At 43.3% G+C, this 18311-nt stretch overlaps 1 protein-coding gene across 12 annotated transcripts in view; it reads left to right on the top strand.

Annotated features, from left to right (window-relative positions):
* Positions 1–166: 166 nt before the first annotated feature.
* The window catches only part of PDE194 (formyltransferase), a 49828-nt gene continuing 31683 nt past the window's right edge, over positions 167–18311 (top strand). For 5 of the 12 annotated variants that reach the window (XR_016047020.1, XR_016047019.1, XR_016047021.1 and 2 more), the window contains exons 1-4: positions 167–485; positions 704–766; positions 3338–3472; positions 5856–5958. Coding sequence is in view for 7 of the 12 variants with exons in the window: in XM_020667813.2 (XP_020523472.1) it covers positions 369–485; positions 704–766; positions 3338–3472; positions 5856–5958 (418 nt within the window). In the remaining 5 variants the exon portion in view is untranslated. The remainder of the gene's footprint in view (positions 486–703; positions 767–3337; positions 3473–5855; positions 5959–18311) is intronic. The other 7 variants (XR_016047023.1, XR_016047022.1, XM_088855075.1 and 4 more) reach the window with 2 other exon arrangements.

The following is an 18311-nucleotide window of genomic DNA, read 5'->3' as shown; positions in this document are numbered from 1 at the left end:
TGATTAAAATGATCATGAATATAAAAAATAAATTTTTTAATATTAAATATATATATAATACCCATCACCATCGGATGTAAAGTTGGGTGGATGCAATTGCAAACTTTCTTTTTACTAGAGTCGGCTTTTATCCCAACGGAATAAATGAACAGTATACTCTTATGATAGTATGTAACACTTTCGCTAAAGTATAAACCGCAAATAAGGCATGTCGAGAGTAGCAGTGGCACAAGCACAAACTGCTGCAACTGCCTCTCCTCTGTACATGGGATAATGGCCGCTGTTGTTTATCATCTCCATAGAGACCATTTCTGACCTCTTTCTTTCTCTCTACGAGTTTCTGATATCAATAAATAAACAAATCAACAATGCATATGATGCAGTTTTACTCGCCTTCTTCTCTCCTTCGCTTCTGCTGTTACTGTGGCTCTGCTGGTCTCGAGACCGCCAGGAAGAAGCAGCTCGTCTTCCTTGGCTCCCCTCCTGTATATATCCTCTTCTCTCAACTCAATTCTCTCTCTACACCTGGGTTACTATGCTCTCTCTCGCTACCTATTTCAGTCCTTGGTTTCTCTTTGTTTCTGGATAACCTAGCTTCCTCTCTCTTCCTTTAGGAACAGTCCTTTAAAAGCTTTCCGTCTTTCTTACACTGACACACATTCTAACACTCTCTAAATCTTTTATTTGTGGCTCAATGTTTTAGGTTGCTGCATCTGTTTTGGATAAGCTGTTCCATGCATCTCGAGCGCCCGATTCCACTTTCGAGGTACTGTTTTCGCCATTTATTCTTATAAGCCCTCTGTGGGATCATTGATGTCTGGAGCTTGGTAAAGGATGGCGATTAGATTCCCTGGGAGAGTGTTCAGACTCGATTTTATAGAACTGTGCTGTTGCTGCTTCAATTTTGTTGATTACATTTGAAAAGGGAACATTTTTGAAGTCAGTCAATGGCTTAAATGGGGGAAAGGGAACATTTTTGAAGTGAGTCAATGGCTTATTTTCTTGATTACATTTGAAAAGGGAACATTTTTGAAGTGAGTCAATGGCTTAAATGGGGGAAAGGGAACATTTTTGAAGTGAGTCAATGGCTTAAATGGGGGGCAATTGTGAGAAAATGAACTTGAACAGAATCAATTCATTAATCAAGAGACATTTGTGAGCAATAAACAAAATATTGCAGTGTAAACTAAGCTGTACAAATCGGGCCAACTTGAATTGATGGGTTATCATTCTTGTCGAGTATTTGATTGTTTATAATGTCATATGAAGGCTATTACTTGTATATACGTATGGTCGAACTTCTATGTTTTTTTAACAATATTTACTAATGGTCTCTGGTATGATAAGTTTTGAAATTGTTTATGAATTCATTTGATAAGTTTTTAACTAATCGGCCCGGTCGGACTTGGCTTCTGGCCAAGTGTATTCTGGTACTACTTGGGGTATTTCAAAAATAAAAAAATGAAAAATTATATAAGTGTGTGGGATCAATGTATGGAAATTAGATATGTAATTTGGAGATGTTTTGCAATGATTTATGGGTTTTTATTGTCAAATTCCATATATTTTAATTCTTATTTTTTAAAGATTTTTTCTGAAATGTTTCCAATCGTAAATCGATTTATTCTAAATCTGTATATATTTTTTAAATTTTTTTCAGCTTATTTAAACTCCTTATATTGTTTGAGTTTTTTATTTCACTTAAAGTTTTTATCTTACTTTTTAGTACTTCGAATTTTTCAAAATTCTAGTCCCTATACATTACCCGGCTGAATTACTTGGCTCGGGCCAAGTCCAAGGCCTGAGCTGAGTCTAAAAACATTGCATTGTATTGGTGCTCATCAAGCTTAATAAACTTGGTGACGGGCTATTACTGTCAACATTTCTAGATGGGAGGCTATAAATTTTTTTTGATGGAAAATATAACTTCTAATCTACATTGGGCATGTATGACTTGTCATCTTGAATAGGGATGCAACTGTCAGGAACTTGATGTGTTATGATTAACCATCTAGTAACCTGTTAGGATTTGTGACTATAAATAACATAGTTGAAAAACTTTCTCAAAAAAGTTGATAAATAAATATATTGTGATTATATGGATGAAACAAGCATGGTTTGCTATATGCATCGAACACTCATAGCATATTATTACTTGTATGCTTCTATGAGAGGACAGATCCATAATCTAGGGTTTTATCATGGTAGATTGCTGTATGACTTAATTGTTCGTTGGCACCTAGGATATTCCATTTGGGCCAGTGGTATTAGGACTAATGAGGTTTTTGAGAATGTAGGACTAATGAGGTTTAACAGGGAAAGATAAGCAATTTGACTGTAGTTAGTAGTACAAAATATGAACATATTGTGAGGCTTAACTTGTCTACAGTACAACTCCCTCCCTTTGATATGTAGTTTCCCATTTCTTTGCAGTGTCAAGTGCTACTTGATCTATCTTATTTTCTTATCAATACACTGTTACTTATCAGAAAATATCGTCTACAGCATAAGATGCTCAATGTTTTAGATTCGGTCTTTTTGAAGTAGTGATTTATGTTTCTCTAATTGTTCATCGTGTGTGACACTCATCTGGTATCCTGTAGTCTTGTGCTTCATTAATTAGTTTCTGTCTTGTACCGTTATGGAAAACTTCTGCATAAGTAATATTACCTTTAATCATGAAATATTGAAAACATGCAGTTCTCAACGTCACATGGTCATCAATCATCATTTTGGATCATCAATCATCATTTGGATAATTTTACTGTTTTGTGGAGCATTTCAAGATTTGAGTTTTGTCGATGATTTCATGATAATAACTTATCTTGATAATATTCATGCATATTACTTACATGGTGAATTGTTGTTTCCTAAGGTTTGGTAAGATCTGTTGGACCTTTTCTCTGAATCCTTTGTACTAAGGACATGGTTTCCATGCGGCCAGCCCGCATATTGTAGAAATGCGGGCTTGGCAATAAATATATATTTTAAATATAATTTGATCCTAAACATGGAGATCATGAATATGAAAAAAATATATTTGGAAACTAGAAATAATATATTAAGAAAATATTTGGACTGTTAGTTACACTTGTTTTTAGATGGACCACCTATTTGCATCCATCTTTAAGATAGATGCTTTATACCTCTGGACTGCATATTGTAGAAATGCGGTCCAGCTCGCATGAAACAATTTTCCTTGTACTAATCAGTGGAAATCTTGTTTACTATGAAGCTTATCAGAATGCTTATTAGGTTTTGTATTATGTATGCAATAAATATGGATTGATATGGTTTGTATTTTAGCTTGATGCAATTGGTGTGATCTGCATGTTAGCTTGCAGCAATTGTTACCCAGCCACCTTCTGCAAGGCACAGAGGGAAAAAGTTAATGCCCTCCCCTGTTGCACAACATGCTCTAGACTTGGGCTTCCCTAACAATCTCATTTTTACGCCTGAAAGAGCTGGGGAGGTATGCTCATTGTTGATGGCCTTTTAAGACATTTATTTGAGAAGTTGTGGCACATCTCTACATTGTTCATATTATATGATGTTTCTTACCTAACTTCAATACTGAATATTTTTGTTCACCATGGTTTGATCTCTTTATTTTTTTGTTCACCTAATTGGGATAATGCTTGGATGATGATGATAAGGGTGGTTTGATCTCTTTCTTTTACTTGTTTTGTACATGGAAATTTGCTGTGATTTGGAAATCTATATTCCCTGAATATGGAATATATTTGGAAATTCAAGATCATTTTAATCAGTATTGCAAATCCATATACCTTGAAGGCTTAAAGATGGAATAGTCGAGTTTTTCTTGATCCTCTGTGAAGCCTCTAGCAGACCTGTACTGATTCAAACATATCGCCTAAAGAAACCTACATGAGGTAGGCTTATTCAAGATCAGATGAATAGAATAATCACTGTCACTTGTCAAAAGAAAAAAAAAAAGTAAAAGAAATATTGGAGATGATTGAATGTCTTAGAGGATCCTATCGAGAATTATTATGCGATTCTTGTGGTGCATAAGTAGCTGGCTCCCAATGCAGATAATGCATGTGTCGCGTATAGAGTGAAGTTAAACTTGGTGCTCGTCAATTATATTGCTTACCATCGGATAAAGCTCTCCCTCATGAGCTTAACACTTTGCATTCAACTCTACGTTGTATCCATTTGAATTTGATAACCGTAACTCCCATAAACATCTCTTTTCGTGCATTATGTTGGGATATTACATAGTTTTGTGGGGAGCATGCCTCCTGAATATCAAAAAAACATGTTACCTCCATGTTCTTTCAACTGAGCCTGTGATGGCAATTGATATTTCAAATGAAGGATATCTTTTTGTGACATTGTGTTTTCACTATTTTGTTGAAACATTGAATTATTGAAATATTGTGACACCTCTGATCAAGTCATTCGTAAAAGGTGATATAAAAACACGATTCAAGTTTAGATCTAACATTTCGAGGACCCCAAACGTTGTATTGGACCAAATGAAGACTTGATGTACTAGTTTTAGCATATTCACAACACTAGCTAAATACATTTCTGACTTTCCGCTGGGGAACAATCCATTTGAAGGTTAACTTAAAAGCAGGTTACTCATATTTATGGTTGTCTTGGAAAGTAATAAGGAAATGAAGAGGTTATATACAGTTGTATGAGCGATGGCTTTTGGAATTCATTTTGTATAGAATAGATAGTGATTAGGGCAGAAAATATGGAAAGTAAGCATCCATTTTGGTATCCGATTTGGCAGCATGTGAATATATCAATAGTGAACATCTTTGTTGGCTTATTTTGATATATTCCTGAATTTTACGGGGATATCGGGAAACCTTTATTTTACATGCATGCAATCCAAACACACTGCTCTTTTTAGCCCAATCCTGTGAGAATCTATGTGCCAGAGAATTGTATGGAACATTTTTGGTCACGAATGGGAAGGATAAGCCTATCAATTGAGATCTCTCTCCTTCTATCCTTGCATAGTTAAGCTGGGAGTTAAACCTTTGGTGTTACCTTTGCGGTATGCCCCTACCACTCAGCCAGTTCAATGCCTATGAATTGTTCTCTGGAACATTTTTGGTCACTAATGGGAAGGATAAGCCTATCAATTGAGAACTCTCGTTCTATCCTTGTATAGGTAAGCTGGGAGTTAAACCTTTGGTGTTACCTTTGCAGTATGCCCCTACCATTCAGCCAGTTCAATGCCTATGAATTGATGCCTTATCCCTTTTTTTTTCCTTGCATGTTAAGCTGGGAATCAAGCTTTTGGCATTACTTTTGCAGTACACCCTTACTACGTGGCCAATAGTTTAGGAAACAAGGGTGTTCAATGCATATTTTTCCCTCTTGGTTCCACCATTGTGTTCTCTAATTCTTTTATTAATTTTTTGATTATTCGATAAGCAGCTCCTTCTTCTCTTTACATTCCTGCACCTCTAGGGACTGCTTGAGTTTTCCAAAGAAGCATTTCTGAGAATGAAAACTCATATCAAACTTAGAACCGTGTCAGATGCAGAAAAGACCCAAGGGTAGGGACTCTTTAAAGATTTTACTGGTGGCTAAAAGGGACCAAGTCATTGGTCTGAAATTTGTTGTACAATTAGATTTGTATTTGTTGTATTCATCTGTTGAAAAATTTGTCTAACCTCTTGTAGGCTCTTGGTTTTATTTTTTTCCTTCAGCATGTTAATAATTTTGTTGCCAGTGTGCTAGTGATTTGTTTCATTCTTACATGGATTGCTATTCATTGATGGGCATTCTAAAGGGCAAATTCCTCGTTTCCTGAAGTGTCATATGCTTTAGGAGTTTTTTCCGAATGCTATCTTGTTGTCACGCAGGAGAAATTTTTGTCTGATTTGAGGGCTATAAAACCTGAACTTTGTGTCACGGCAGCATATGGGAACATTTTGCCCAACAAATTTCTTGAGATTCCACAATGCGGTCTGTAATCCTGAGCTCAATCGTGAAGATATGTCATTTTCTCTACATAATGAAATGCTCAGCATCTATTTTGTTTTGCTATCTCTGTGCATCACTATGAATTTCATTTCATAAAAACCAATAAAATTTTTATTGTGCTACATCTAGAACTTATATCGCATTCACGTATCTTTCTTCTCGTTTTACACGACACATATTGGCCAAACCATGGGGAATTTTGGGCAGCTGTTGTAAATTTGTGCCAATGTTTGAATCAGTCCTCAAAAATGGTTATTGGCCTTACTAGTTTTACTAGTCAATATATTTATGGGAAACATTTTCTGTCTCATGTGGTGCTTATTTTTCCTGGGCATAGACAACAGGCATCAGTTCTTTTTCTTTTTTTTTGGGTCTCATCTGGTTCACCTTTTTATTTCTATGAGTTTCAATTTGCATTAACATGAAGGCGCCTCTTGCCTTATTGTATAGTTTATGGTTCCTGTTTGGAATTTAATAGATAGACATGTTCCTTGGGGTTGGTAGCAGATGCATACTATGGCTTGAGTGCATCCATTTTGATGGTTGGTTCGTTTGTAAAGTTGAAAACTAAAAGTGAAGTTTGTGGCATGTTTGGATGCCCTTGCAAATAATAGGCCGAACCACAAATTAAAAAACAAAGATGTCCTGACCTCCTATTTTCATCTCCAGAACTCAGTCATTTGTTTGTTGGGGTTGTGTGGTCTCAAGGCACCCAATTCTCTCTTTTCAAACTACCTCTCTCTGCCTCTCTATTTCTAGAATTTCTCTTTTTTTCTCTAGCTTTCTCTCTCTAAAACTTCCCTGCGAATGGGGAGGGGCCAGATGCCATAGGTTTTTGGAGAACTCTATTGAAGTGGATTGGAAGAGTGGAGTGTTTATGTTGCAGAAATTAGGTTCTTTTGTAGCGCTAGGAGCCATTAAAGGAGAAGAAGCAAGGGGAGAGCAAGTAGAAGTCATCTCAGAGAGGGGGAGAAGTTGGGGTCTGATTAGGTTGGGGTTAGGGTAATGGCAGCTATATGGATGAAAGGTTAGGGAGTTCTGAAGAGTTTGTGGGCCATATTTGTGGATTGTGGGGATGTGGCTTGTTTTTGTGATTCTAAGTTCTAAGTGTTGTCCTTTTTCTCTTTTCTTGATAATCGAAAGCAATGAAGCTCATAACATATTACGACTAATGAAATCCTCTGTCTTTTCCACTTTATCTTTGAACCTTGTTTATTTGAATTTCAATCAATGGAATGGAAACTGATGGGTAGAAAGCATCTCCAAAGAATCACGGCTGTGAAATACCAAATCCAATGATCAATGACAGCATAAAAAAAGGTAAAGAGAGGAAGGCCCAGAGGCCAGCACCAACCTTTAAATACCAATAGAGGGAGAGAATGAAGAGAGACAATGTAGAGAGAGAGAGACAATGAACTGAGAAAAGGAGTATTGAGAGAGAGAGAGAGAGAGAGAGAGAGAGAGGAAATGGAATCCATTCTTGCTGGAGGTGAGAAGGTTATGGATCAGAGACCATGGAGTTGAGTGAATAGATTTGGGGGACATGGCAGCCAAACAGGTCCAGAGAACAATATGATCTGGATGCAATTTATGGAAATGCAACAGATAACTATCTGCATTTAAAAATAATAATAATTGCAGTTTCATTTTCATTTGCAGCCTAATCAGGGGAAAATCTTGACCCATGCGTTGGTTTGTGTCTGCCATGCAAATGCCTTTCTTGAAGCACAATGAGATGAGTGTGCAATTTCAGCACTGATCACAAGAAAGAGGGACTTTACCTTTTGACCATGGGGGAACTACTCTTGTTTCTAGTTATTGCATACCATGGGCTGGATGCACACACTCACACACATATAAGTTCTCAATATATGATTCCAAATGTAAAAGCCAGGGAATACCTAGATCAACTTTTTTTTTTTGTATTTAATCAACATGATTTATTTGTTTTTCATTTCTTTTGAATTTCTCATTATCTTCAGTAGGAAGTTTAATATCACATTGACCACATAGGACATTATAATGCCTCATGAAGGATTTAATTCAATGAAAGCCATGGGGCCTGTGGCCTGGTGGATTCCATCAAAACGCTACCAGATAACTAATCTTCCAATACATTTATGAAGCGACAATGGTGTATTGCCAGTGCCGCAGCGCTATGGATTTGGAATTTTGGGTTAGGCCAGAACCCGTGCTAAAAGGTCGACAGACTCAACCTGAGTTGCCTGATTCAAGTTGGTTTTGGGGGTGGCCAATTTAATACAATCCCAACTTTTTTGGGGCCTTTTTGTTTTGTTAGGTATAAAAATAAAAAATTTGCAAACCTTTTTCCGTCTTCAAACTCAACTTGCTGACTTAAGTCATTTTTCCAAGATTCGACTTCTGGCTGGGCTTCATATTTTTGAAAATTGGACTGAACAGTCAAATGGCACAAGGAATATAATTATACTTCGAATTGTCAACTTGCCTTGGCATTTTCCTGAATCATGACAGACATATCCGTGCTCCACATCTACTTAAATATTTTTGAGACTATTTGTGTGGTGGGCTTGCATTTAGTTTGCCTGTATTTTGTGTGCGATTCCACATATTTAGCCTGTAGCCTTTTGTTTATTGCAAATACATATTCTTCCTATTTGTGTACTATGGATTACATGTAAATGCTACTAACAAAATTAATTTTGATAATATGCCCATGAGTGACATGTGTAGATGTGTGTGGAGTCTATATCTCCTTAGTTCTTATTATTCTAGAGAGGTTTATGATATTGTCAGTTGTGTCTCCTTCCATGTTCTACATGAGGAAGGGCAAACATTTTTGAGATTCAGGTGTTATCAGATGATTACATTGGAGGCATTATTTTCTTTTGTTTTTGGTGCAGTAGTCATATTTGATGTTTTTACTTGGTCTTTCTTTTTCTTTCCATTGTAAGAGATTGTATTACGGGGCCATTAGCTTTGTCTGAGAAATTGTTTTTAGCAACAGTTGTAACTTTGGTATTAGAGCAGAACACTCGGGTTTCCATGAATTTCTCCCCTAGTTCAGATCCATCCATCCTTAACTTATTACTAGTGCCAATATCTGCTATCATGTAATCATATGAGGATTACAATACAACCCTTGGACCAATAGTTCAGCCTAATGAAAAGAGTGCCAAAAGGGTATGCCCATGCTAGAGTGCCTTAGTAACCGAGGGGTGCACTTCCTGGTTAGTCTATGAAGGTTCTCTAAACTTTTGGAGACCCTCAACAAGGGAATTCTCTTAGGCTGCATTAACTTGATAAATGTTCTTTGGATCATCAATGTTTGGACCACTAGATTTATGCCATCCATTTCTAGTGTTTTAAAAAGCAGGTACCTGGCCCTCCTTGGTGCCCACCTAAGGCAGCCCGGGGCCTAGCTACCTCGCCTCCGGTGAGGAGACCCACCCCTATCCTGGGTGGCCTAGCGTCGAGCAGCGTCTATGCGGCCGCTTAGTGCCCCCTTTTGAGTCACCTTTACGAGGGCAAAAAATGGCCTCAGGTAAGGCCATTGTCTTTTTTCTCGCTTTTAAGGGGGGGATTTATTTATTTCTTTATTAGTGACTCGGGGGGGGGGTTGTTGTTGATAGTCCTACCCCCTAACACTGAGAAATCCTAGTCTTTGTTTAACATGAGCTTTGAGCTACCTATCTTGAATCACTCTTTTCTAACCAACTTTGTTTGTATTTTTCATGGCCCCCTTCTTTCTCACTTAGAATCAAAATCATTGTTGTCTTGCTCTTTTGATAGGGTAGGGAGGGATACCAAAGAAAAAGAAAAAAAGAAAAAGAAAAGTTTTTTTTTTTGGGGTAAGTGTTGACTGTTGTGTTGCAAAGAGTTTTTTTTTTGATAACTGTTAACGTTTGTATTGAGAAAGAGGGATAGATACATGAGACAGACAGAGCAGGAGTGCCTAAACGATAGGGCTTCTGGTAAAAAATGGGTCAAAAAACCGTAAACAAAATGGGGTTATAAGAAGTCCCCTTACACAGTAAAGAGTTAGTGTACAAAAAAGATACAAAGGAGGCGAGGGAGAGAATCAAGCAAAAAGCACAGTCCCTTAGATCTCCACAAAAACCCCCATAAACCCTCCCATTAGAGCTCCGCAAAAAACCCATAACACCACTAGTCTTCAACGCCGGCTCTGGCTCCATCCTTACCTAGTAGATCGGCGAACCCGTTCGATGTCCTTGAGGTATGCCTCCATAACATTGGCGTATCCCTGCAGAGATAGTTGATTTCGTCATAAATGGGTAAGAGATACCAAGGGGGAGGAGCTGAAGCCCAAGAAACTGAGAAACTGACCCCAGGACCGATCAAAACTTTGAATGCCTCTAAGGAGAGTCATAGATTCAGTGAACTGCGAGTCATGTAACCGAATGTATTCAGAGATGGAGAAGAGGACATTTTGAAGGTCTCTAAAGCCTCTCCTATCCCTGCATGCCCAGGATTGCCGAGTGAGCAGCCGTCAAAATTAAGTTTAATAGTTCCTTGGGGAGGAGCCGTCCAAGCAACAAAATCTTTGTTTTTCTTTGGGTTATGGAATAAAATATGCTCCCAATTCCGGTAGAAAGAGTCCTTAGGAATGCCTTTGAACCAGGGTAGCTGCCCAGAAAGTTACTAAGGAGGTAACTTTCAGGAATAACCGAGAGGCGGGGGTGGACTCTCCCTTAAAAATACTGCCATTTCTTTCAATCTAGATGGTCCATATTGTTGCTGCCACAGTAGCTCTCCAAATGATTCTACCAGCTTTCGGCCTATGCTCAGCCAAGTTTAACTCCAAAAGATCTTTCACAGTCGGGGGTAAGACCCAAAGAACCCGAAAGAGTTGAAGGAGGAGACTCCAAATCTCATGGGCCACATTACAGTGGAGGAAGAGGTGGTTATTTGATTCCTCATGGTTCAAACACATGGCACACCTATTGGGAATAGGGATACCTTTCCTTTGAAGTTGGTCCACTGTGAGTGCCCTGTTGGATCCTGCTATCCAGTTAAAGGTTTGTACTTTTGGGGGAGCAATGGTCTTCCAAACTAGTGCGAGAGTCGGAATAGGATTGAGGGGGAAAGTAAGGGGTTGGATGAGACTTTTGTAGAAGGAAGCGACGTTGAATTCCCCCGAGGGGGTAAGGGACCACACCAGCTTATCCCTCCCCTGGATCGACATGAAGGTGTTGAAGAGCAAGGACAAGAGGGAGAGAAATTGAAGGGTTTCCTCCTCGGAAAGGTTCCTTCTAAAAGATGGGTTCCAACGTCTCCTACCTCCCTCAATATTGAATTCGTCCTCAACGGTAGCTTCTCTATTCCTCGCAACAGAGTACAGTAAGGGTTGGGAATCCTTGAAAGGGGCATTACCTAGCCATAAATCAGTCCAAAACCTGACTCTATTACCCTCTCTAGTCTTAAGTGTTTCCTAAAAGAAGAAAGGGATGTCGTAAGGGACCTCCACACCTCTGAAGCGTTGGACTAGGATCTGTCACCAGGGATCCACGAAATGGTCGGGACATTGTACTTATCCCGAAGAACTTGCGACCAAAGAGAACCAGGTTGGGTGGCCAAACGCCAGCACCATTTCCCTAAGAGGGCGATGTTGTGTTTTCTCAAATTTCTGATCCCTAGTCCCCCTTGAGATTTGGGTAAAAGAATCTTATCCCAGGAGATAAGATGGAACTTACTTTTGGCAGCCTGACCCGACCAGAGAAAGTTTCTCATAAGCTGATCCAAACGGTAGGCCACCGAGGCTGGAAGGTGGAAAAGAGACATCATATACACCGGTGCGTTAGAAAGAGTTGCTTTGATAAGGGCGGTCCTACCTGCTTGGGATAGGCACTGCTCTTTCCAACCAATCAACCTCCTATCCACCTTGTCTATAACATGGGACCAGTTGTTCTTTTTAGGTTTGCCCAGTCCTAAGGGGTGACCCAAATAGGAAGTGGGTAAAACCTCCACCTTGCATTCTCAACCCGGAATAAGGTCACTAATAAGGTTAGGGGTGATGGCAACACCCATCATCTTAGATTTCGCCATGTTAACCTTGAAACTTGTGGCCCTTTGGAAACACTTGAGGAAAATTCTAAGTTTTTTCCACCTCCGTGGGGAAGGCCTCAAGGAAGACCAAGGTGTTGTCTGCATATTGCAGATGCGACACAGTGGGCCTTCTTCTAGACGACGCAAAATCAGAGAAGAGGTTAGCACGATAGAGGCGGCCGAGAGAACGGCTGAAAACCTCAGCTGAGATCGCAAAGAGGAAGGGAGACAACGGATCCCCTTGTCGCAAGCCTCTAGATGACTGGAAAAACCCTTTGGGTGACACATTGATGAGGATAGAGAAAGTTGGGTGTGAATAACACCGCCTCATCCATTTTCGCCAGCGTTCTCAAAAGCCCATACGGGCCATAGTCTCATTTAAAACCGACCAGTCAACATGGTCGTAGGCTTTCTTCCAGTCAATCTTGAAAATGAGGCCCGGTTCTTTGGCTAGATGTCTAGCATGGAGACATTCGTTTGCTATTAAAACCTTGTCAAGGATTTGTCTATTTTTGAGAGAGGCTGACTGCGAGGGGGATATGACCGAGGGTAGGACCTGTTGGAGCCGAGAAGCCAGAACCTTAGCTAGAATCTTATAGGAGGAGTTGAGCAAACTTATAGGGCGGAAGTCCTTAAGTTCCTCCGCCCCTTCAACCTTTGGGACCAGAGTGATGAACGTAGTGTTGATGGATTTGTTAAGAATCCCTCGCTGAAAGAACTCGGAGAAGATATTCAAAAAATCCAACCGAAAGGTCTGCCAAAAAGACTTGAAGGGGGCCATCGGAAACCGTCAAGCCCGGGGGCTTTGTCTTTAGCAAGATTATCCAATGCTAAGATTATTTTCTCTTCGAGGAAAGGGCGCTCTAACCACAAAGCTTGTTCATCGGAGAGAGACAAGAAATCCAGGTCGACCATGAAAGGTTTATGGCCTATGGGGGCAGTATAAAGATTCTGGAAGAAAGAGATAATAGCAGCTTCAATCTCAGCCGGCTGTTTCAAGAGGCGATCGTTAACTTTGATGGACGAGATAGAATTATCCTTCCTATGACAGTTAGCAATCCTGTGGAAGAACCGGGTATTGTGATCTCCAGTTTTGAGCCAGTTAACCCTAGATATCTGATACCAATAGATCTCCTCCTTTTTCAGAGTGGAGAAGAAATCAAGTTTATACTGGGTTCTGAGGTTAGCTTCGGGGGAAGAGAGTGGTAAGGATTCTTCTAAGCTATCCAAAACTTGAATATTCTTTAGGAGGTCGTTCTTGAAGAGGTTATAATTCCCAGGGACAGTCTTACTCCAGGACTTAAGGGCGGCCTTGAGTAACTTAATTTTCGACTGAAGCTCTACCACTGACTTGGGCAGAAAAAGAAGTCCACTAGGAAGAAATCAAAGTGTGGAGAGACACCTCTTCCATCTAAGCAAGCTCGAACCTAAACGGTTTAGGGCCTCTGTTGACTGCAATGGTAGACAAAAGGATGGGGCAATGATCAGAAGTCGGTTTATGCAAGGTTAGGGCATGAGAGCCAGGGAAGAACTCTTCCCAGTCTAAAGAAAGCAGGAACCTATCCAATTTAGAGAAGATGGGCCGGGAGGAATAGCTTGACCAAGTAACTTGGAGGGGGATGTCAAGCAGCTCGTTCCTAGAGATAAAATCTGAAAAAGCAACCATCCCTTGGGAAATAAACAAACTAGAGTTACGTTCGAAAGACCACTGACTAGTGTTAAAGTCCCCACCCAAGCACCAATGAGGTGGGGGAGAGACGCAACATAACCTAGTTCAGACCAGAGGCGCGATCTAATCGAGGATGAGCACGGGCCGTAGACGGCCGTGAATTTCCATTCCAGGCCATCAGATACCCTTGACAGCAGGATAGGGACCGAGAATTCCCCCACAAAAGAGGAGACAAGCGAGTGGTCAGAGGGATCCCAGATTACCCAGATACCCCCGGATGCCCCTTCAGCAGATAGAGCCAGCCACTGGCAAGAGCGTCTACCCCAAATCTGACGAACTTGGAGTAGGGAAGGTTCAAGACACTTAGTTTCAGTAAGGGCAAGGATAAGGGGACAGTGTTTGACAGACATGTCCTTGATAGCGGTCCTTTTGTTTGGGTGACCCAAACCCCTGATATTCCAATAAATGATCTTCATGGGAAAGAAGAAGAGGGGAGGAGGGAGGCGATTCTGGGAGCACGCCTCGGAGCAGAGAGAGAAGGGGAGAAAAAGGGCACAATGGCGGAGGACGGTCCCTGAACAGATAGGGAAGAGAAGAGGTTCAAAAGCTCCCTCTTCCCTTTGAAACCCACCTCCATACGACTTTGAGGGTCAGCCAGCATGAAGCGATGTGCCGGACCTTCCGGGCCATCGTGTTGGAAGCCCATCACACGGTAAATTTCTCGCATCCTAGCCAAGTCATGGTCTGGCCCATCACTGTCGATCCCCTCCTGACTAGAGGCCACCTAGGGGGGAGATATGGACGTTGAGACAACAGCCTCTGAAGAGGGGAGTCCATCCCCGTCGACCCCCCCATCCAAGTCCTTGGGCGAAGGGGGGAGCGATGGGCTCCTCTGGAAATTCATGGAGAGCCTCGAGAGGGGGGGGGACGGGGAGAAGGAGGCGTATAGGTCCGAGGGGAGGGGGGGACCATATTGATAGCTGGAGGAGGAGGAGGAGGGAGAGTGGATGACAAAGGGTACTGGGGGAGGGAAAGGGGCGAGAGGTAACCCGAAAAAGAGAGGGGGAGCAGGTAGCGAGAGGGGTCCAGTTGAGGCGAAAGTCCACAGGAAGGGGTAGGCGGGGGTGAAGTTGGGGTCAATGGAGGTGAGAATGGAAGGGGGGGGGAGGTAGGTAAGACGGTGGGACACAAAGAGAATGATGGGAGAGGCCGAAGGGACCAAGGCAGTGGTGGGAGGAATGGACCCAATGGACCTTAATGATGCTAGGGATAAGGCTGTGAGGATGGTAAGAGTTGAGAGAGGGGTGCGTGAGGTCCACGTCCTGAAAGGGAGGGAAAGGGTCCATTGAAACCAAGGTCGCAGGTGGAGGAAGACCGGAGGGCAGCTGCAAAGAAAAGAGAAAGACAGCAGAAGGGGAGAGGGATGACCCAGAGTGAGAGGGACGAGTCAAGGACAGCAGAAGGGGAGAGGGATGACTTAGAGTGAGAGAAAAGGCCGTTTGTATGCGGGAAGCAACACGCGGTGCTCCATAAAATGGAGGGGGCAGAGATGGGGGGCTCGAGGACATCATTGGCGGCACCCTGAAGTAGAGGAGTAGCAGGAGGATGGACGAAGGAGGAAGCGAAGGGGAAGGACACATCATTATCCAGAGGGGAGAAGACGTAGGGAGAACGGCGGTCAATCAGAGAAGGGAAGGCGGCGTGGATGCCATCACGCTCTTCAAAGATGGGACATCTGTATGGGTAGGAGGCAACGTGGCGAAAACCGGGGGAGACACGCCGAAAGAACCCGAAGGGTCGCCAGTGGGGAAGCCATGCTCACACGTGTGAAGGGGGAGCTACTCCAAGCGGGATTGAATTTGCAAAGACCAACGAGGAGGCCAGAGCTTCGGCCACTGAGGAGTTGGTAGGTCGGACGAAGAGAGAGAAGGAAAGAATGGTGTATCCATTGGAATTTCTGAATGAGCCCCCTATTCCAGTAGAGCTCGGGTTGCCAAGGGAGCAGCCATCAAAGTTGAGCTTCACTTGGCCCGGCTCAGGTGGTCTCCATAAAGAGGAACGAGAGATCTTTGCTGAACGAAGGGTCACCAGTGGGGAATCCATGCTCACGCGTGTGAAGGGGGCAAGGAAGTATGGAAAAAGGGACCGACAAGACGAAAGAGGCAATCGGGCCAGGTAGCAAAAGGGGACCCGGGGCCACAGCAAGCTGGGAAGAGGGAAGCGGGTCCTTCGGGCCATCCTTACTGGGCTTAAGAAGGCAGAGAGGCTAAAGGGGAGAGAGATCTAAGGCTGTGGCAGAAGCCACGTTTCCAAAGGGGGGGAGAACAGAGAGGGGGGTAGGTAAGAGGTGGGCCAAGGAGGCACGAAAAGGAGAAAAGTGGCAAGGGGCCACACAAGAAGACGGCGCTCTCAGGACAGTGGCAGAATCTGTTGACAGGCAGGAGGGGGGAGCCTACGACGCATGGACTGACGGGACAGCTGGAGAGGACAACGAGGCAGGAAGGGGCTTAGTAGGTTGGCACGCGCACAACGGAGGGGTGGGCACAGGAGGCGGTAGCTGAGGGGAGTCGTCCAGGGGGGAAGGGGATTTCAAGTAAGATGGGCCTGGGTCAAAGTGTCAACCCGAGGAGGAAGGAGAGGGCTCTTTGCCAGGGCGGCAGCAAGAGGAGGAAAGGGGCCAAGGAGGGCGCAGCTAGGGGGGGCGGCGCAAGGAGTTCAGGGGCAGATGGAAGAGGAGGGATAAGAGGTTGGCAGTCTTTGACCCTCGCCAAAGCAGGAGACCCAGGATGTCCGGAGCGTCGACGGGATTTCTTCTCCACCAGAGTCCAGGAGTCAAGTTGAGCAGCTGAGGGCACATGCGGAGCCTTATTGGTAAGGAAATGCGGGGAAGGGGATGAGGCAAACGAGCAAGAGGTAGAAATGGGGTAGAAAAGCTTGCCAACCTCTAAGCACAACAAGCTAGGAATAATACTGGAGTCCAACGTTTCAATGAAGACACGAATTGCTCCCAGAGGGAGAGTTTGAATGGAAATCCAATGGGTGGACAAGAAAGACCCACACTCAGTAGCGAGGCTCTGGAACATAGTAGGGGACCAGACGTGCAGGGGGATGTCGTAGAAGTTAAGCCAAACACGCTGCTTACGGAAAGACCCTTCGGAAGGGGACTAGGTTTGCAGGGCACATTGTGCGCCGAAGAAGGTGAAGGGGGAAGAAACCTGAAGTGCAAGGCAAGCACCAGAAGAAGTGGGAAAGGAGAGGAGGAAATCACCGTTGGAAAGGCGCCTGCAATTGAGATTGGGTTCCCCCAAGTGTTTCTGTGTGGCCTTCTCTATTCCTCTGACATCATGCCGAGCAGGGTAGAACCTTCTTATGAGGGACGCAAGGAGTTTGGGGTTGGTCTTTGCAACATCGACCTGAGGGACAGGGATGCAGAAAGACTTGAGAGGGGACCTAACCACAAGAGGGGGGATCTCAGGCGGTTTCATAGGTGGGTTCAGGGGGAGGGAAGAGTTATGCTTTCGTGAGGTGGTAACCTGAGATAAAGACACTTGAAGGAGGCGAGCGACGAAGAAATAAAAGAAAAGGGAGGCGGAGGAGGGGCCTTCGGGGTAAAGGTCGTAGATTTCATTCCAGCTACGCGAGAGATGGGGCCGAAAGGGGGGATGAGGGGAGGGGGTATATTGTAAAGGAAGAGCAGGACGACGCTTACTCGCATAATGGTGTCGAGAGGGGCGGAGGGAGGGGAAAGGGGAGGAAAGTATTTCATCTGAATTTTTTTTTATTGCAAAGAGTTGTATAGAAGGTACTAAAAATGGGGCTCCTTTAAGGCAGGAGAACCTGTACAAAACCCTTAAAGGGTCCAAAAAATGCTATACAAGCATAGATACAAACGAGATACAATGGATGTTTAGATCTAAAAAGGTGCTCGAAAGACTCTGGGACGATCTTCTGAGAGGCTCCTGCTTTAGCTAGGGCGTCAGCTACTGCATTGGACTCCCTCCAAATATGCCGAAAGACCACGGATATATCCCTTCAAATCTGATTCGTAAAAAATGCGAGCCAGTCTCCATGGATAAGGTGACAATCTTCAAGGCCATTTTTTGAAATTTTTGGAGTCGCCCTCTATTATGAGGGGGCTACTCCAAGCGGGATTGAATTTGCAAAGACCAATGAGGAGGCTAGAGCTTCGGCACTGAGGAGTCGGTAGGTCAGACGATGAGAGAGAAGGAAAGAATGGTGTAGACATTGGAATTTTTGAATGAGCCCCCTATTCCAGTAGAGCTCGGGTTGCCAAGGGAGCAGCTATCAAAGTTGAGCTTCACTTGGCTCGGCTCAGGTGGTCTCCATGAAGAGGAACGAGAGATCTTTGCTGATCGAAGGGTCGCCAGTGGGGAAGCCATGCTCACATATGTGAAGGCGGCAAGGAAGTACGGAAAAAGGGACCGACTAGACCGAAGAGGCACCCGGGCCAGGTAGCAAATGGGAACCTGGGACTGAAGCAAGCTGGGGAGAGGGAAGCGGGTCCTTTAGGCCATCCTTGCTAGGCTTAAGAAGGCAGAGAGGCTGAAGGGGAGCGAGATCTAAGACGGTGGCAGAAGCCACTTTTCCAAAGGGGGAGAGA

Source organism: Amborella trichopoda, chromosome 13 (assembly GCF_054954075.1).
Source record: "Amborella trichopoda isolate Santa Cruz 75 chromosome 13, AtrichopodaSantaCruz75HAP2 v2.0, whole genome shotgun sequence".
Lineage (NCBI taxonomy): Eukaryota > Viridiplantae > Streptophyta > Magnoliopsida > Amborellales > Amborellaceae > Amborella > Amborella trichopoda.
Note: the sequence above shows the minus strand (reverse complement) of the source record. Positions and strands in the feature narration are given on the sequence as shown.